The sequence below is a fragment of the Polyodon spathula genome, chromosome 6 (genome assembly GCF_017654505.1).
Source record: "Polyodon spathula isolate WHYD16114869_AA chromosome 6, ASM1765450v1, whole genome shotgun sequence".
In the NCBI taxonomy this organism is placed as follows: Eukaryota; Metazoa; Chordata; class Actinopteri; order Acipenseriformes; family Polyodontidae; genus Polyodon; species Polyodon spathula.
This window is the reverse complement of record NC_054539.1, coordinates 31,570,153-31,592,275: the sequence shown is the minus strand read 5'-3', so window position 1 is coordinate 31,592,275 and position 22,123 is coordinate 31,570,153. Positions and strand designations below refer to the sequence as shown.

The window sequence follows — 22,123 nt, the reverse complement described above, 5'->3', positions numbered from 1 at the left end:
GCCTACTGTAGCTGTTTTAAGCATCAGAAAATAAGCAGGATGCATTGTATACCCGTCACGTGATTTCTGACTCATGTCACCAGTTTTCTGATTCACTGAAGTCAAAATTTTACAGGGTCAGAAATGTGAGTGCTGACTGTATTAGTCAAAAATGTTTAGCAAATAATACAACGATAGTACACAGCACTTTCTTATGCAATGTTGTTTATTATTATTATTGTAATGTTTTGTCTGTGTTTTTATTTATTTATTTGCCAAATGAGACAGGCTGCACTTTCAAGCCTAAATTTATAAAGGGGAAAAACCGACCGCAAAAAGCCACGTAATGTGTGTGTTCAGTACGGCCGCACTCATCGTCAAAATACCGACCTATTTTATAAGACTAATTAGATAAAGCAGGCGATTCCGCAGTCAACCAATTTAAATACACAGCTCGCACAATAAATAGTGGGTTTGGGTCAACCCTATGTGTGTAGGCTACTCATTCCAAAAGAAAATGAATGGCACACAAAGACCGCAGCCTAGTACTAGCCATGGTGGTGACGATGCTCAGAAGTGAAAACTGAAATTTACCAATATGGAATTGGAGATTTTCCTACAAGCAGTACTTTTAACCCACAAAGATGTGTTACAAGCTCGAAATACATCACCAGGACAAATTAATAAAATATGGGATGTGCCAAAAAACAAATGTACCACTTCAGAGATTGTAGTAGGTTGTTTATACATTGCGACGCATCATCCAGTTACTGTGCTTCGCATATTAGTTCAACTTCTTATTTCATATAGAATAATTCCAGGCATATAGACTTTTCAAACTTCAGAAACAATACGTTTTATTTACTTACATCCATGGCAGTCAAACGAGTGGATAAACCTTCCATTGTTGTACAGCAGTATGTTCAGTAACAATACTGATGCATAAGAACAGTCTTTAGTTTAATTACGACTTATATATTCTTATGCAGTTACAACTCTCCTATTTCTTATGTTTCTCCGTATTTCTTACTCTATGTATGATTTTAAAGCCTATCTGTATGGCATATGTGGTTGAAAAACTACTTTCCCTAGCTACAAACTAACTGCATCATCTGTACCTGTATCTGTCCTTTTTTTTTTTTTTTTTTTACCATTTTCTTTAACACTACTGCGTAAACCAGTATTGTTAAATACCAGAATGCAATATTACAAAAAATACATTCTGTAGGCATTACTAAAATAACCATGGATGATGAGTTCTCATTGTATGAGACTTTTTCTTTCGTCCTCCACGTATCCTCCACCGTTCTTTTAATAATGCCTACACTAAGAAGTACATGCTCTCATTAAAACCTTGCTTTGCCACTGTGGGGAGACCTTTTAGGTGCTTCTAAGAACATTTTTTACATGGATTCTATATACTCTATTTGCAGACTTTCTGTTTTGTCATGTAAGCTATGAAACATATATTGAAAATTGGAATTTAGAAAACAATACAGTACCGGTATTATAAATCGTAATTTACAAACTGACTTGATCAGAAGGGTTAAAAAATGAGCTCTTTGCAAAATGTTATTAAATGTTTCTTTGTCTTTGAAAACAATCTCTCCTTGCTGCAGACAAGTCTCCCACATCACCTTGTCTTAGCCTAGAGTTCTTAAAATAATAACGCAAATACGAGGCCTGCAATTACCTGCAGCTTTAATAAATTAGACAGAATATTCAATAGATCTCATTTGCAAAATCCCCTCCCAATTTTAGCAGTTTCGTTCAGAATCGCCCCAGATTTACATATAGTGCCTATAGAAAGTCTACACCCCCTTTCAAAATGTTCACCTTTTTGTTGCCTTATAGCCTGGAATTAAAATGCATTCAGGTAGTTTTTTTTTTTCTTTCATTTATTTACACATCCTACCATACAACATCCAAGTGAAAAAAAAATATTCTAGAAATTTGTAGAAAATTAAAAATAAAAACTGAAATAGCTTGGTTGGATAAGTCCCTCCCCCCCCCTTGTAATAGCAATCCTAAATAAGCTCAGGTGTAACCAGTCGCCTTCAAAATCACACACGAAGTGGCCTCCACTTTTGTTAAATTGTAGTGATTCACATGATTTCAGGATAAATTCCGCAGTTCCTGTAGGTTCCCTCTGCTCGGTAGTGCATTTCAAAGGAAAGACTCAACCATGAGCACCTAGGAGCTTTCAAAAGAACTCCGGGACAAACTTGTTGAAAAGCACAGATCAGGGGATGGGTATAAAAAAAATATCAAATGCCTTTAATATCCCCTGGAGCACGGTCAAGACGATTATTAAGAAGTAGAAGGTTTATGGCACCACCAAGACCCTGCCTAGATCAGGCCGTCCCTCCAAACTGGATGACTGAGCAAGAAGGAGACTGATCAGAGAGGCTACCAAGAGGCCAGTGGCAACTTTGCAAAAGCTACAGACTTGTATGGCCAAGACTGATCAAAGTGTGCATGTTTCAACAATATCCCAAGCTCTCCACAAATCTGGCCTGTATGGTAGGGTGGACAAGAAGGAGGCCATTACTCCAGAAAGCCCACCTTGAATCCCATTTGAAGTATGCAAAAAAACACTCAGGAGATTCTGTAGCCATGTGGCAAAAAGTTTTATGGTCTGACAAAACTAAAATTGAACTTTTTGGCCTAAATGCCAAGCGTTATGTTTGGCGGAAACCCAACACAGTGCATCACCCAAAGAACACCATCCCTACAGTGAAGCATCACGTTATGGGGATGTTTCTCATCAGCAGGGAATGGGGCACTTGTCAGGATAGAAGGGAAAATGAATGGAACAAAGTACATAGAAGTCCTTGAGGAAAACCTGCTGCCCTCTGCAAGAAAGCTGAAACAGGGATGGAAGTTCGCCTTTCAGCATGACGAGTCTCTGGCTAAAAGAAAACTACATGGAAACACACACAACCCAAAAGTACTATCAAAATAGAGTTAGAAAAAAGTGAAACTTTTTTTCTTTTCCAATGGAAAGTCCCCCAGTTTTACAATGCTTATACACTAACTGCATATCCAAAGTGGCACTGTATGGACTAAGATTACAGCTGTTTCGGCTTACATAAGTAGCATGGCATTAAATTATCTTAACATACATTTGTCTGCACTGGAGAACTACGCATGGGAGTAAGTGAAAGCAGTTTTCATTTCTGCATGAGGATGACATCCAAATGGCAGACTTAAGGAGACTTTTAGCACTGGTCTAAATGTTTGATTCACTTTTAAAAGATTAAAGCTCTTGGTATGAAACCCCCACTTGTATGAATGAATGAGTTCATTCATTGGTCTGTTAGCTGGTTAACCAACACAGACTACAGGAGGGCTCTTGTTGCAGGCCTTTCAATGAAAAAGCCAGCACAGCTACGGTCAAAAGTTTTGCATCACCTATAATTTTAGCATTGAGACAGAATTAATAAAAAAAAAAAAAATAATAATAAAAAAACCCCAAAAACTAAATGAACATAATTTTAATCTTTTATTTAACATCATGTAATCAAAGAAACTACAAAATGATATTCCAAAAATAACACTCAGTTCTATGTAAAAATGTTCTGTAATGCAAATTAAATTCCTGTCATGTATTACTATATGTTGTTGACCAAAATGACACCTCTTTGTTGCAAGTTCAAACAAAATGGGCAAGGCACCAATGTGACTGTTTTAAAGCTGATAGTTGGCAGGTGCTTCTGTTTCCCAGACTGCAACAATCACAGATTCCTCATGAGCAACAATCTCAATAGTGATAGCTTCAGGGCAGATTTCCTGAAGATACAGTTGAATGTGTCTGTTGTATTATGGCAGGTTTTTCTTTTTTTGGCTCACTCCGACATCATTGCGAGTTTCTTTATTGCTCAGAATCCTGTAGAATATTAAAAAGCTAATTTAACCTTACTTGCATATAACATTGTACTATGGTAAAGCATAAGGAGCATAGTCAATGATGGACCAAGGTGAAGGATGGTCAAAAACACAGTAGCCAAGCAGTTAGTCTTATTTGTAAAAATTAAGAGCACAGTTAACTTTACCAGGCTCCAAGTTAAAACCAGTACAAATGAAATGTAAACCTCAAAATTTTAAAGGGGAAGGGATTTTAGCCACAATTTTCAGTGTGTTATTTCACATCCTTATTTTGAGTTCTTATACCTGTTCAGACAGCGTCTGTAAACCTCACAACTCTTGACTGTACTGGACTATATGGCACCCAATTGTATCAGTACTTGCAGCTCTTAACTGCTCCACATTTTGCTGTATTCTACTACTACCGCTCACAATTGTAATTATATTTTCTGTATCTTGTACTTGTATCTTGATTTTACTCTTATAGGTAACCGTATCTATGTTATTTGTAATTGTTCTTGTTTGAAATTGTAATTGTTCTTATCCATTTACTGTACTTACTACTTGTTTTTAATGGAATTTACTCCTTTTAAGCAAATATTGTTACTATGTTTAACTGCTCTTAGTCAAAATTGCTCTCAAACCTAATTGTGTATTGTATTTATATTCTCTTATTTGATTTCTCTCTTATTTACTGCTGCCTTTATTGTATTTTATAACTGCTCTTATCTGTAATCAGATATTTTGTAATGGGATATTTTGTAACAACTGTAAGTGGCCCTGGATAAGGGGGTCTGCTAAGAAATAAATAATATAGAAGACTTGAGTGAATCTGAACCTGTGACCTCCTGACCTATTGCAATCAACCGACAGATAACTTGTTTTAGTAGCTGCTCTTCCCAAAGGTAAACACAGGTAAATATTATACAAATTTATTTGACAAGCAAAGAAAGGAAGTTCTGAAAACAAATCTATTGTTGTTTTTGAAAGAGGTGTTCTGAGGGATGTGTACACCGCACACATTGTTTTTGACTTGATGAAGATGCTGGTCTGAATGTGCTAAACAGAAGAAAGGGCCTACCTGATTGGGTGTTATTCTTCTGTGGCATTAGCATTCTTCTCTACAGTACCTTTTTTGGAATCTTCTCATTTTCAATTTGGAAGCCAAGTTTTGGTACTTATTGTTAGCTGTATGAAGTTTTAAGGGACAGTTTTTGATTAAGCTTTTAACACCACAGATCCTTTGTTAGGGTTCGACGCCCTGCATCCTGTGGAATTCGTCTAGGACAAACATCTCAGCTGTACTGGAAGGATGCTTTGTATTTTGTCTCAACTGTGGAGGCTTATAATCCCTTTGGTTTACAGTTTAACAGAGTTAGCCATGTACTTTGGCAGAAACATACAGGTATGGGATTTAAACCCTTCTATACTTTTTTTTTTTTTTTTTTAAACCTTTTTTGCAAAGAGTTGCAGGACACCAAAAATAATAAACCATGGCACTGACAAAGCAGTTGTACTGCCATGGCAGTGTAACAGCTTTGTATGGGCAGCTACTGTTAGTAGAATGCTAAAACACTGAAAAGGCATATTTTGACTTAAAAATTATATCACAATGGCCTGGACCAATACATATTACAATACTATTGTACTATATCAGTATAGGTATGTTATCTTACTAAACCCACTGTGTAATATTTTTTTTTTATTATTTTTGCCCATTTAGAATTGATGTGGTTTGATAATGATTCTGCTTGGTTTGATTTCATACTGCACATTACAAACAAAAACATATAAAACAATTAAAAACAAAGCATTACTATCGTACTGTTATCATATACACACACACATTGCAGAATAACACAAAGCAAAATTAAATATCTACTTGCTGAAGTGGGTTTTATTTTAGCCAATGAGGTGTTCACATGTGGCAGCAATGTACTAGCAAAAGCCACAAGGCAGTGAAGTCAGCTCCCTAGCAACAAGCCTCCTATGTTGTTATTGGAAATTTGATTATTTCAGTGCAGCGGCTATAGTCTCAAGTTTTTTGTTGTCACGCTTACTCTGGAAACGTATGTGCTGCTTAGTATAGGCGGGGAGGTTTTTATTATTATTTAAAGGAACCAAAGGAAAGGCAAAGAATAAGAGTGTAGATTTACATTTTGCCGGTCCTAATAAAAAACAATACTATTAATGTGTTTTTTTTTTTTTTTTTTTTCAACCATCGATGGTTATTTATCCATCGAGGGTTATTCCAACTATTCGCTGTATTGATGCATCCATGCATTGTCCCAGCCCTAGTTTGTGTAATACTCCGATACTAATTTGTCTATTGATCCATATATGCACAGACATTTTATATAGCACCAGATAATTCTGCTTCGACCAGTGATTTTGGAGTTAATTGTGTGATAACCACAGAGGTGGTTAATGCAATCCAGGATGATTGCCCAGTGCTGAAAAAATATGTTCCATCATGGCAAGGTGTAGGTAAGTAAAATACATGGGGCATACAGCCATACATTACATTGTATGCATAATAGTCAGCTTCAGAGCAAATTTCAAAACGTGTTGTTGTAACAATAATTATTATAATGTAGCAAAGATTGTTATTACAATAGGTGTCGCAGAAATGCACTTGAAACTATGAATTTTGAATTGCAGTACTTTTGGTTAGTAACGAATGGTGTGCCAATATGTTTCTGAATACACTAAGAAACCTATAGTCTAAAATGTGTGTCGTAGAATTTGTTGTCCTAGTTTTTTATTTTTTTTTATTTTAGTATCTTTTAGTATTTTATAACATGCACACATTATCTACATAGGATATTAATCCTATTGTAAAGATATATCTTTTTTTTTTTTTTTTTTTTTTTTAAATCATATTTTTGTAAACGTTTGACTATTTTGATGTATATGTTAGTTTACACATTCCCACTTGGGATTTGCAATGCATTTAGGCTTCTGCAATAAGTAGTTTAGAAGTCCTGAGTTACACATGCTTAAAAAAGGGCAAACATACATAGTCATCGCTGATCTTATACTGTCTTTATAAAAGTATAGCTTTTTGAGTCACCTTTTAAAATGTAACCCCCTCTGTCTGTATACTTCCAACTATTATACTCTTCACTGTCTGTTCTAACATCTGGTGTTTTAAATGTTGTTTACAACTTTGGATTAATGCTTTGAGCCCCTATGTCAGATTTGAATCGCAGGTAAAGTATGGAAATCTGTACTGGTCGTAGCTGGAGACACATAGCAAAACAACACTCAATAATGACCTTGACTTAGCTTTTACAGCTGCCTGAAGAAATCAAGATAATCTGATATTTCAGTTAACTTGATTTCAGGGTGACGAAGACCCTGTTGCATTTTTAGGTAGAAAGTTCTGAATGCATTTGGAAAATTAGTTAAAATTAATTAAAAATAGTAGAGATTTTTGAGAACTATTTGAGATAGTATTGAATCCTGTTCAACTATGTTTTAACAAATAAATAAATATATATATATATATATATATATATATATATATATATATATATATATATATATATATATATATATATATATATATATATATATTTTTTAAATTGGAAATAGAAACATTGTGGAATACATTAGTCTTGAATGAAAATGAGAGTTTTAACAATGTAATATGATTCTAGAGTCCAAAATAGCTTTCTATTTTGTTTTATTCAGTAAACAGATTACTTTTACAGGTATGTAAAAGGCCCCTGTTTACATACCTGTAAAAACCATAGAGGTATGTAAAATAGTAAAATGACAAGTATCCTTTTTTTATATGTATATTTACTTCTACATAGATATTAATATGATTTGCTTTTGTCCAACAGTAACAAGCTTCAAAAGCAAACCAACAATGATATACTCAGTATATGCAGATCAATACAGTTGTGCTTTTGAAACTTGTAATTTAAGTGCTACAGCAATAATTGTGAAAACCTAAAATGTAAATGCGTACAAATCTATTCTTTTTAAGCTGTTCTAAGTAGAAGCTTTGGTAATAAAAGCCTGTAATGTTAATGAAACCAATACAGATTTTAAATCAAATGAAGAACGACCAAGAGAATAAAAAGCAGTGTGTTACAAACCCCAGCTTATTTATAATTCCCTATTTTTTCTTGTTTGGTGAGTTGTTGGATGTGTTTTTCCTTTAAAAAAAGATTCATGATTCACCCTCTTTTTCTCAAAAACAACTTGTCACTTATTGTCTCATTTAGCTCAACGGAATGTAACGAGGCAGCCAAAAAACAACAAAAACTCTGTGAACTTGCACTTGGCTGGTAAGCTCTTTTCAGTGATTGGTTTTCCTGAGGTCTCATAGAAGCTGATAGCATACATTTATAAAAGGTAATACACCACTTATTAAGCCTGGTAGGAGCTGATTGCAACATTTATGGAAGCACTGAGGTACAAATCAGATCAGGCAGTCAACCAGGCCTAACATTTATTTTGATTGAAGATCTTCCACTTTGCTGACTCTGACAATCACACTTCTACAGTGTGGCGTTCACAGGAGGGGTTGCTTTAACAACAGAGCAGACCTCTTTGACATATGATTGAATGGAAGGGATGTTCCTTTTTCTTTCTTTTCATCCTTGGTCTTGTTTAACCAACATGTTTTTGCATGCTTTGCTACTGTTGTCATTAGGTAAGATAACCATCAGAGTGCCTATTACTAAGCAGATGTCTTAGTGTTTTGTAATTGTACTTTATGGCTCAGACACTGGAGGGGTCACTGTAAAAAGGGTATCTAGTTATTTCATGATTGGTTAGAGTGAATGAATGATGGCTGAAAATATTTAACAAATATAAATATACTATCAACTAATGGGACATAGGAAATTACTTACCACACTTGTTCATGCACACTAAATATATAAAATATATTGGTTTCAAAAGATAATTTCTTATTTATATAAATACAGAATACAAAGGGTAGATGACTAAGGGGCCAGTCGCACCGCAAACATACCGTGATAATTTGCAAAGTACACAATTTGTGGTACGTACCAAGAAAAAAGAAATTAATGAAGAGAGCAGCAATATACTCATTTAAATATGTGTTGCGTCCTCTTAGCCAGATCGCTAGCATTGTGCGAGAGGCGCAACGTTCCCTAAAAAGACGCTAACAACGTTGCACTTCTTTAGTGCATTTCACCCTAGACTGGTTTGCGACTATTGCGACAGCCGCAACCCTTTAGTACATCTACACCTAAATCTAACAGGTGCTGGGGTACCCCAGAATGCTATCTATAGGGTCCCAATTTTACCTCTGTCAGACACCTTGCTCACTAAATACCTCGGTATCGCTGATTACATAATGATCCCATCTTCAAATACATGAAAATGAATGTTATGCAGATTAAGTGGGTACCTAATTAACATGCCTTCCGTACAAAAATCTAAAGGGTTGATGTGGTCGGATTGAATATTCCATCTGAAGTGGTTCCGCCAGTTTCAAAGAGTCCTAATGGAGATGGGAACCTGTTTGTGGGTGCAGTGACTCTAACGACTGTGGTGATGGAGCCCAATGTGCTGCTAGATATTGCTGCAATTTTTGAGAATGGAAGGGATAATGTAGCTGCTATGCTAGAATGAAAAATAAATAACTAAATAAAAAAAAACTATAAATAAATAATAGTGTGTGTGTGTGTGTGTGTGTGTGTGTGTGTGTGTGTGGATATATACAGTGCTCTCTTGCTATAAAGCGGGTTTCGGGGGACACACAATATGAGCGCTATAACTGGGGGAGGGGATGAGGGGCACCGCGGGACACATAACAACACACATCCAACTAAAGTACAAAATAAAGTAACTCCCTCTCTATAATCCACATACAGTGAAACAAAAATGTAAGTTTCTGTGAATTAACCATTCATAAAGCACCATGTAATCAACACTATATTTAAAAAAAATAGATAAAAAAGGGGGGCTGTGTAGCCGATGCGTAGTTCAGACACCCTAGTCTCGTATCTTGTAAAGCTCTTTGTGATGGTGGTCCACTATGAAAGGCACTATATAAAAATAAAGATTATTATTATTATTATTATTATTATTATTATTATTATTATATATCATCATTTATGTATTTATATTTATTATTTTTTCGTTTTGCCATAAACTATCCTCCGTAACTGGGTACATGAAACTATAATTTAATACAGTATACATGAAAAAAAAAAAAAAATAAAATAAAAATGGGCTACATTAAAATAAGCTCTCAAGCCCGGAACGCACTGCCTGGTTGAAATCGCAGAAAGGGTACAGCAGCAATGGGGCAGGTCAGTGACAATAGGCGAAAACATGGCTATGACAGTACTATCTACAATCGTGAAAACCATATATTGCTGGTTTTAAATCAGACATCCAGTTTTAAGGGAATTTGTACAGCGTCCGGCCAGAACTACTGACCGGACAGTAAGTCTGGTTCTTGTGAATCTTGCTTACTCACTGTCCATTACTGTTTGTGTGTCCATTCTTGCTGAGCCAGTCCTATCAACGCTGCACTGTGCACATTTTTATTTTTTGTTACTGTCAGTCAGTTAAGTCCGAGAACTACACTGAAATGTATTCTGCTTTATTTTGCCATTCACTGTTCAGCACCATATATTTATTATTAATAGTGTTTTAATGAAATTATAATTTATACCAAATCACGTTTTTATTTACAATGTAGGGAATATACTGTGTCTCCCAAATGCTTATAATGAAAACATGTATTATGTTTTCCCTTCATTGTAAATAAAAACGTGATTTGGTATCATTTAATTAACATGCCATTAATAATATTGTACATGAATCATGGCAATAGCAGCAGTTTAAGTATTCTGTTACTATTTTGTCTAATAGTGAAAGGTACAAAGCTTACGGGGCTGTCAGGGATTGTTTTCAAAAGACGTCAGCACAGACACATCATATATATATATATATATGTATGTATATATATATATATATATATATATATATATATATATATATATATATATATATATATATATATATATATATATATATAATATATATATATATGTATATATGTATATATATATATACTTGCTATATTATTATGTTCTATTAAATGCGTCTTTCTCCATCTCCTGAAACACATGTCTGTTTTGTTTCTCTCTGCCTTACTACCTTTCAGTACCACCTGGGATGTCCGTATGTCTGTACAGTACTTTCTTCCACTGTCACAACTAGATTTTTGCATATATCTGGATAATCACTTATTAAAATTTCATGAAACTTGGTCATTTATAATTCTATACTATTCTGTACATACTGTTTCTATAAGTCATGATCATCAATTTTTTTCACATACTGATACTTTTCTGGTGCGACTGCATATTGTTTGACATCACATTCATATTATTAACCACAACATCTACTTCTAATACTTGGTTGTTTGTTCAGCCTGGAGAAATCGTGGGTACATGCAGCTTATCAACAGGTTGTTATTAACGCTACAATAAATAAACCAAGATTGGTTCTGTCTGGACACGCAATGTTAGCATATAAAGTCTCGTATACATATCAATAGCCTTGCACACACAGAACAGCTTGTGCAGTTGTTTGTTGATATGAGTTGTGAATGCATAAGGCTTTCCCTGGTTTGAAGACATTAAGGTAACTAAGGAAACCCCATATACCTCAGAGGCCTGGAAAACATATTATTTAATACCAGCATGGAAAACTAAACGGATTTCATTTGGACTCAAGTTAAGAACTACATAACTCTGACTGGAAAGGGCAGTCAGAGTCTAAATTAAAGTTAGACCTAGTTCAGTTAGAGCAGTTCAGCAAATGGATTTCATGATGTATCTCTGTCACAGATAAACTGTAGCAGATCTACTTAGTTGGTTTATATTATTATATAAAGGTCTCTTGTTTATTGCATAGTTCAGTGAGGTAAATGGTGATTTTATAGCCATTAAAGTGTGATAGATGGAAGACGAATGTAACTGAGGTGAGAGTATCAGTAAATGTTACCTCTACCCTCTCTTTTCAAGACCTTGTTCCACTGTCATTTTTTCGGGTTTGCTTGTTCAAATGATTTTGTTCAAAGGGAAAGCTGCTTAAGTTTCCAGACCCAGGAATCTGTTTTCATCTAAACAGTTTCATTATTTAACAGGTACACCTGTAAAAGAAATTTATGAACAAATACAAAAACTTTTCAAGGGTAGAAATTTCATTGAGATGTTTTCTCCCTTAAATTCTAGGTTATTCAATACTAGTAGTTTGTCGTAAAAGGAACTTTGTCACAGGTTTTTCCTGAACTCAGGAGTAAATCTAGTGCTTGCTGTTTTTCTCAGCCACCTGTAGTGACTTATCTTACAGTACAAATTTACAATTTAGTAATACAAAGAAATGTGGTTAGAATTATTGCCCCTATTTCAAAGCCTAAATAAGAGCAATAACAGTAAATACATTTATAAAGGCAGAGGTATATGTCGGCAATACTATTTAGTATTTAGTGCTACCACCAGATTTACTCCTCAGTCATACAGACAACAGGAAAATGTTTTACTGTTGAAATAAATATTTAAATATGTTATCCATGGGCAAGATTAGACATGCAATAGCATAGTCATTGACACAATGAAGTGTGATACTGTGATACCATTTTTATTGCTGTTTGATCAAACAACAAATGCAGCATCTGTGAAGGAACAAAACACAAAAAGAATAATCATACGACAGCTTGGTAATGTTAAATAGCGTACAGAGAAAAACAAAATAAATATATGGTACAATAATAATTTCATTGTTGACACTAATCGTTTGCACAAAAACATGGCTTTTTTTTTTACTCGTGCTTTGTTACAAATGTTTCCTTCTCAAATGTTTATGTATTTAAGGCCAAATAGGTATTTATAAAATATGTGTGTGTGTGTGTAGTCGGTTCTAATACAGTCAAGTTTAAATAATACACAGTACACCTCATTTCATTAAACTTCAGTATTTCTGAATTGCTTCAGCATAAGTGCCTTAAGATTGTACAATACTGTAGATGTAAAGATATTGGGGAATATTATGATTTTTTTTTTTTTTTTTGTATGGGCATCAAGGGACAAACAGCTAAATTTCTAAAGTTGAGTGGAGATGCTGCTGCTGCTGAGCTTGATTAGGAAACCGCATATGCTCAGCATGTATTTTGTTTTTTTTTCCATCATTCGTTTATTTAGGCTTTGTAGGGCTAGAAGGTTATTTGCCTGCCTAATGCAAAGTAGAACACAGACAAGATGATACTCAGGTAATGTTTTCCATGGGCTTAAGTACATCAGTTTTGTGTACTAACCCAAATACATTTTCTCTCCTACAAAAAACTAGACACCCATGCACGAATGCCACATCCGACCATAACCATGTTAGTGTTTGTGGGTTCGTCAGTGCAACACAAAGGCCCTATTTAGCAACGTTTGCAAACCCCTAAGGCAATCACAAAGCACTTTTGTGGACAGTTAGCGCACCATAATCAGGTGCACGTGTGGGCAAATCATTTAGTAACCGTGTTTTAGTGCCTGGACATGGGCTGAACTTTAGGGGGTTGTTCTCATTTACATACAAATGTAGTGATTAAGAAAACCATCAATAGTGTTAGCGTAGGGCGACTGATTTTCCATGATCGCGGAATCGCGGAATTAGGCATTGTGAACCGAATTGGCATTTTGGGAATGGAATTCTACTTTGCAACTGCACCTTTAAAAAAAACAAACAAACAAAAAAAAAAAACACTATTGCAAACCGTCTTTTACCTCTGTTATTTAAAAAAAAATAATGGATTGCTTGAAAACTATACTACCCAAAAGCTGGGCGATGACATGAGTATAAAACATTTTTGTATGTTTATTTGGATCATTTGATAATGAGAAAAACAGGTGGTTTGTGGGTGTTACGCTGATGGACTGTCTGTCTCTGCTGCGCCGCTGCCTGTGTGCTGAGTCGAGTTGTTTAAAAAGCAACTAGCTGTTTTGTGAGTTATATTCTGTTGAATATTTTTGTAGTTTTTTTTGGGGGGGGGGGGGGAGTGGGAAACTATTGTTAACCCACAATTTTAAAAAAATAAATAAATAAAAGAATTTATGTATTCATTTATTTAGTTATCGCAAAGTCGTTACTCCTTCACCCACTCCACACAAGGAAACGACACGGTAGTTGAGGTAAAACCTTACTTTAGTTTTATAACTTATTATTTTTAATGTGTCATTAACTGCTTAATAATACTACATACTCAGAGTGATTTTTTGTTTTTTTACTCGTGTTGCTGTAACATGGCTCTCTCTACTCCTAGCTGGTAAGAACCGAAAACGTGATTGTGAAAATTGTAGATTCAACAATGAGTGGACAAATAAATAACCTACTTACTTATTTTACCAACGGTACCGAACGCAAAGCCAATGTGTTTATTGTGCAGTGAATGTGTGTCAGTAGTTCAGGAATACAATATGAAAAGGCACAGTAGTTAGAAGCTCCAAAGAAGCACTGATCACTTCTTAACAGTTATACTATTGATGTCACATGCATTTTTTAAATGTCTGTAATGATGCACTGTTAAATTCTCACACTGTTCTATTATTAAAGTACTATTCATATGATAACATGTGTAGATTAAGATCCCTGCTGTAACTAAGGGAACCCTGCCTGCCCAGGGAACCCTGTCCATCCAGGTATACAAGAAACATATGCAAGCAGTTTTACAGCAAGTACAGCATAAACCAGTCTGTGTTGTTGCAGATGAAACTACAGATGGGAGTGATAAGTGTCCTGAACATTGTATTTAATTTGTAATTTGTAAATGACCACTGGCCACTTTTACCCTGTGTGTGTGTGTGTGTGTGTGTGTGTGTGTGTGTGTGATTTTGATGCATTAGATTGGGAATTTTTATTTGTGAGTCACAATTTCTTCTTCATAGAGCCCCCCCCCCCCCCCCCCCCCCCCCCCCCCCTCCCCCATCCAAGAAAGAAAATTACACAATAAAATAATAAAAATTAAAAAACTGAAATGTCATTATTTTTAAGTATTCCTTCCCCTGGGTCAATACTTGGTTGAACCACCTCTGGCAGCTATTACAGCGAGTAGTCTTTTCAGATAAGTCTCTATTAACTTTGCACACAATGATGGAGCAATATTTGCCCGTTCGTACTCGCAAAATTGCTCAAGCTGTGTAAAGTTAATTGGGGAACGGTGATGGACAGCAATTTTGAGGTTTTGCCACAGATTTGCGATGGGATTAAGATCAGGACTCTGACTGGGTCACTCAAGGACATCTGTTTTCTTCATTTTAAGCCATGCCAGTGTTGCTCTGGCAGTGTGCTTTGAATCATTGTCCTGTTGAAAGACAAACTCCTTCCGCAGTTTGAGTTTTTTGGCAGAGGGGCGCAGGTTTTTATTCAGGATTTCTCTGTATTGTGTGTCATTCGTCCTCCCATAACAATCCTGACAATATTGCCAGTCCCTGCTGCTGAAAAGCATCCCCATAACATGATGCTACCACCACCATACTTTACGATGGGGATGGTGTTACCTGACAGGTGTGCAGTGTTTGATTTGCGCCACACATACCGCTCAGCGTTTAGGCCAAAAAGTTCCACTTTAGTTTCATCAGACCACAAGACGTTATTCCATGTAACTGCAGTATCTTCTAGGTGACGTTTTGTGAACTCTTTGCGGGCAAGGATATGGGCTTTTTTCAGCAAGGACTTCTTCCTTGCCACTCTCCCATAAAGGCCCTTTTTGTGGAATGCCTTGGAGATTGTTGATACATGAACATCATTGTCCATCGCAGCCACTGACTTCTGTAACTCATTCAGAGTCACAGTTGGCCTCACAGTAGCTTCCCTAAGAAGTGCCCTTCTTGTCCAGCAACTAAGTTTAGAGGGGTGGCCTGATCTAGGCGGTGTGGTGGTAGTTTTGTATTTTTCCCACTTCTGCACGATGGACTATACAAGCCTTGTAGATCAGTGGGAAAATATCAACATTTTTTCAACACAATACAAAAACACACGGCTACGCAGTCACATAAATATAATAAATGAATCATAATACAAAGTAAATACAAAATATGCACCGGGGCGGGGAGTATCCCATTCTTAAATAAATAAAAAATAAAAAGAAAACAGTAATGTGGCGGACAGCACCTCGCTCGCACTCCACATACAAAAACGAACAGATTTTATAGCAGGGCTTTGCCCTGCCCCCTTTTCATGTACAGGGCTCCTAGCCGTGTTACAGTGTGCAACAATAAAAAGATTACAAAACACACAAAAAAAGCAGGGTTTTTGTCCGTAGCATTGTACAAATGTTAGGCCAGGGGTACCATCCTGTCAACGGGCCGTGTAGAAATTTGAGGATTTACTAGCAGGTTAAAGAGATTCTCTACAAATTATCATACTTGAAATTTCTGTAAACATTGTAAATTTGATAGACTGAATAATTTAAGCAGCTTGTTTTCCCATATACAGATCAAAACCAACCCGAGATTACATTGCTTTCCTACCTATTTTATCATTTACAAACAAACCGAAAAGTGTTTCCTATCCCCTTTAAACGAATTGCTGTAATAGTTTTTTCTATTTACATGTATTTGTGTGCACTGTAGCCTGTTGCTAGGTATGTCCTGCTGCAGCTCTTTCCCAGGGAGCCAGCAACATAAGTCAGCTAACTTTGTGCTCTAGTCCCAGCTGGCGCTTATTTTCTTATTGTTGCTAATTAGCACCATAAGAGACATTTTATATTATTTATGTAATTGTTAAATTACTGTTTTTTGTTGAATCTTTTCTCATTGTGTTTTGTGGAGTAAACAGTCATGTGACATATACCAGTGCGCTGACTAGATAGGATTGCTTGAGTTGTCAGGGGTGTTACACGGGTAATCCTTGCAGGATTTGGTCACAAGCAATGTGTACGTCACCCCGGAAATCACTCAAGCATTACCAATGGAAAACGTTGATCCCTCTAAACGTGTTTTACCAGGATGATCTGTGAGCGGAATCTCGATTGAGAAACCGCTGTTTGATTAAAGCACAGAACGTTATCTTGTTATAGAGTAAAAAAATAGGATTGCCTGTCGGGTAACAGCCAAAAAAAACACGTTGTCCGCCAGATGTTTTTGGTTGTTCCAGAACGTCAGGCTAGTGATTTTGCGATCCATGATCCTCAAAGCAGAGGCATAGAGGTGAAATTCTCCCTCAATTTTTCACCCTAGCTAGTTGTAACTAGAGTTCTGAATGGTAACGCACAGGGCAGCCTCTCAGCTTAGCCTTGTCGCATTCCGGTCGTTCTGTTATCATGCCATTTGCGAGGGCTTAGATATACTGACCCATTCGGTAATGGTTAAATATCGTACTTGACAGAACATTTTATCAAAACCCTGTTTCCCTGAAATAGATTTTTTTTAAAACTATTACAGCATATTAATACTTTTGATAATTTTTTTTTTATAAAAATACAATACTACTAGTGGTACTATTACTACTAGTAGTAGTACTAATAATAAAGTTATAAAGTTAAATTTATTGCTAGTGTAGCTTTAAGAAAGTTTAAAATGTACCTCCCGGTGCAAATGTTTATTAAATTGAGTTTCTATGGAAAGTCAAACTACCGGTAATTCAGCTTGTGGATGAAGAGAAGAAACTGCAAGTTCATGTGGATCACACACTGTATTACAGCAAGTTTGAGTCAATTTGTACTCATTTATTTAGTAAATGTATTAATAGAACCGATCTTAATTCTCCATGTCAAAAACTTACTTGTGTGCTTTTGAGCAATAGAAGTGGTTAGTTTTTGTTGATATTTGGTTGCGATAGATCAGCCTTGCATTGCCAATTAAACATGCATCAGTAATAATCACAAATAAAAGCAGAATAAAGCCCTCAAATTCAGTTTGCATACACTATCAGTAACAAGATTCAAAACTGGTAAAGAGGTAAACAGAAGTTGTTGTTGATCTACAGATAATGCATCGCATCTTTTTTCCTTGATGGTTGCATGTAGACAGCTCACAGGCACAGCTCAGAAATGAATAAACAGGATCCATTCTGGGCTAAATTAGAATGTTTTCTTGGAAGCACTGCTAAACTAATACTAATAATAATAATTACGAAGCGACTCTGGGCAGCAGCAGCACTCTCTCCTGTTGTCTGGTTACACAGGCTTTTGAATACTTGTGTGCCAAAATTGGATTTAATATAAAACGCCATATACAGGTTCTTGCCTTTTCTGTTGACCTCTAGAATCACTATATTATCTACAGATTATATGGGGAGATTTGTAGGACACATTAAAAAAAAATAACATGCGCTCACAAAAGCATATTTAACGCAAAACCTTGTCCACTGTCTCAGCAAAGCAATGTTTTAATGAACAAATGTGGTCTTTACACAACCAAAGCAATGCTTATTTCTTTGCTCTATCTGTTTTGCAGAGTAAATCATGGAGGAAAATCAAAAATATGGTGCACTGGTCACCATTCGTCATGTCCTTCAAGAAGAAGTACCCTTGGATCCAGCTGGCTGGGCATGCAGGTAAGTAATCTCTCTCCAGTTTCTGTAGCCTAAGCTGTAGCAGGGCAATAGGTAATGAAGATATCTAGGATTCATTCTTTAAATGACAAATATCCCATATAAAAGTGTTTTGTTTGTTTGTTTCTTAAATACTCAATAGTATGCACCACAGTGCTGTACTATAGTTTTTTATATGGGATGGTCTAAGGAAATAATTGGCGGAGCATGAGAAGAATGTTATGGTTCACTAGAAAACATAGGCTCCTCTATAAGAATTCATAGCAACACAAAAAACATATAATGGTGTTTGGTATCTAGGTGGAAATAAGTTGTTGTTTTCCTCATATTCTTGTGTGATCAGTTCAAGTATTTATAACCAGTATCTCTGGTTTTCGCTAAGCTAATGATTGGCTGAAATATAGCCTTACATTGGCTTGCATTTAATTTTACTGTTTGTACATGGCAAAAAAAACAAAAAAAAAAAACAACTATACATACACAGAGTTGGGGATTGATTCCACAAGATGCTAAGTGAAGTATCCCATATCTAAGACTTATTATCAGACTATTTGTATATACAGTCGACACAACTTATTTGCATATTGGATAATTGCATAAATTGCTAATTGTATAGCATTCAGCTAGTCCTGTTTTTAAGTGAATCACTTTCTACGATTGTGTGATATGGTTAAGTGCATATAGGCTAAATGCATAAATCGGTTAACTGTATGAAGCTGTGTGGTCCCGAAGTCATTTGTACATTGCATTTTAATTGGGATAATTGCATAATGCAAACCATGTTCATGACAGGGAAAAGCCGGCAAGAAAGACACAGAAAATGGCAAAGCCAATCTGTAAAACTCTCGAGCCTCAGAACACTATGAGCCTTCATGGAGGCAAAAGGTTGTTTTATAAGAGTTTTTTTTACAGTTGTTTATCAACTTAAATTGGCAGAATACTGTGCATACTTCCATCAAATATTGTATTGCTATATTGTAGTCACAGATCTATTGTAAGGTGCTGTAGACACCTGTTCAACTTTTAAGGTGTATACTATACATTATTTTACATTATTGTACTTTTCATATTGTGCGTTGCCAGAGAATAGTGTTGTTTGCGTTGAGAGTATAATGTATATCAAGTTGGTTTATTTCTCTGAACTTGTTCGGTATTTTAAGTTACTTATAGTAAAAGGGAAAAATAAAGTTATGAATCTGATCAAATCAAGTCATATGTACATGTACAATTAGACCTATTGTCATTGTATCCCACTGTATTCCCTCACTAAGGTTATATGCATGACCTCACACTGGTCCCAATTATGCGGAGTCGACTGTACCTGATTATTATCAGTGTTATTCAGCAATCCTATGTGAATCCAATGTGTAACCCTACTCGGGTATTAAATGTCTTATCAGTTTCCTACCCTTCTTTGTACATTTTTCTTTTACCTCACACACCTTTTTATCTTGTATTTGCCAAATGCCTTAATTTTAATGGTTTCACTTTAGAACCATTCAAGTTCTAAAGTATAATTACCGATAACAAACGTATGAGAGGTTAATAATATTGATTACTTTTACAGTAGGATCAAATTTGGAGATATTGTTCGAATGAGCTCAGCTTTAAATGCATTGTGTATACTAAATTGCTTGGCTGGGACTCGGAACACACTTTTTTTTTTTTTTGCCATGGAGCCTCATTCTTAATTTTAAGAATTTTTTGGACCAGTAGCTACATTTAGAATAAAATGTTTCAACATGTTGAAAGTAGAGACGGTTAGGAATGACCACTTGTTTGAAGGCTTAAACTGATCGCTGCACAAAACCAACACATTTCTATTATTGAGGATGTATTCACTCTTCACAAGGCTATACAAAATGCGTTAACAATTTACTTGAATTGGACACTGTTGGATTCAGAACTGCTTCACGAAGGCTACATTGTTCTGTGTAATTTAACTACTGCACAATCATAATCCTTAAAAATCTAACATAGCTGATGTAGCATCCCGATCATTTCTAATAATATGTTATAACATTTGTTACAAACTAAAAGTTGCTTTGAGAAATAATAATAACCTTATACTAACAGTTAAATCTGGGTTTGGGATTAGCGAGGGATCACATATCACTATCAATATGAATACTAAAAAGAAATAAAACTTAGAAATAAAAGTTAAATTGTGACACACAGAATGTAATGCAGTTTCTATGTTTGCATAACCATGCAACCCTAATGCAGACTTTGGTGTATCATGTATATGTTTGGTTGGTCTTTGTGATGCAGGTAGCTTCAAAGCTGGCGCCAATGGCAGGATATTGAAGAAACACTGTGACTGTGAGCAGCGTTGCCTTGACCGGTTGATGAATGATATATTGAAGCCCTATGTCCCTGCTTACCACGGTGATGTGGAGAAGGATGGTGAAAAGTATAATCAGATGGATGACCTGCTGGCTGAGTTCGATTTGCCTTGTGTCATGGACTGTAAAATGGGATCAAGGTTAGCTGTTTATATTCAACTAGTATTGTCCCCTTTTGAAGCAAGTTTAAATTATTTTGTGATATGACAAAGTAAAATGTTAATTGGATCTACTGCCTGATATTTAGTGAAATGCCTGGTTTGACTGCATGACTATAACCTACTGTATAGCAATAATTAAACATTTCCTTGTTATTTGCATTTATGTATTTTAGATCTTATGTAAAAACGTGGGGTGCGCTTAAACTTGTATTGTAATTTCCTTGAAGTATTTGTTGGCAGGTATTAAATAAAACAAAACACATTTATTGTGCTGATTTGAAAACAAGAAAAGCTACCCTTCTCTTTCCTTTAATTGAATGCCAATCAGTAGCAATTAACTTCCACAATGAGCGTTTTAAAAGTTGATTGGAAGCAAATTTCCTCTCATACGGGGTGCTGACATTTTTACTGCCATACTGCTGTACTGAGGCTGTAAACTGACAATGAACATATGTTGCAAAACTAGCAAATGCAACTGATTCATCACGTAAACATGACCTTTCTTAAACTGCCGCTCTGGAAATTGGGATATGTATTTCTTTGTAGAGTTTGATCAGAGATGACATCTTGCCCAGGAAAACAATCTCACAATTCATTGCATAAACATCTTGTATTCCATTTAATTAATACCTAACAACATCAAATATTTTAAAGGTAATTACTTGGAAAATACAAATATCTGCACATCCCTATTAGAAACTAGACTATCATGAGACTGTCTATATCCAAACAAAGCCAACATACATTTTCTTTAAAAAAAATAAAAATGGCACCATGCTACAGTAATACCTATGCAGTCTGGTGTGGTTGAAGACCAGAAATGTATGCCAGATTACACCATGTAATGGATTACAGAGTTACTCTACAAAATCTAATACAGTAAATCTAATTTTCCTTTCAAGATCTGGCCTGACAGGAAGAGGCTATCAGATAAGTACTTGTTGCTTATGACTGTATAAGTTTCACAAGTTATTGTGCTACATAATTTATGCAATAATTTATTTATGCTGTAATTTATTTATTTATTTTTTATTAATTGCACATATACTGTGCACTAACAGACTGTTGTTTGTTATGTCCAGCAGTGGCCTTGTTCTCTGTGTGAAGCCAGCAGCCGAGTTGCTCTTTCCCAGGGATCAAGCAACATAACTCGGCTGACTTGTGGTCTCCTCACAGGCTGCTTAGTTTCCGTCAGTGCACCACGGACATCTGAGTGCTTACAACCGTTCA

At 35.6% G+C, this 22,123-nt stretch overlaps 1 protein-coding gene across 2 annotated transcripts in view; it reads left to right on the top strand.

Moving 5' to 3' along the window:
- The window catches only part of itpkb (inositol-trisphosphate 3-kinase B), a 113,341-nt gene that overhangs the window by 45,422 nt on the left and 45,796 nt on the right, over window positions 1-22,123 (top strand). For both annotated transcript variants that reach the window (XM_041252742.1, XM_041252740.1), the window contains exons 3-4: window positions 18,291-18,390; window positions 20,659-20,872. In XM_041252742.1, the coding sequence (XP_041108676.1) occupies window positions 18,291-18,390; window positions 20,659-20,872 (314 nt within the window). The remainder of the gene's footprint in view (window positions 1-18,290; window positions 18,391-20,658; window positions 20,873-22,123) is intronic.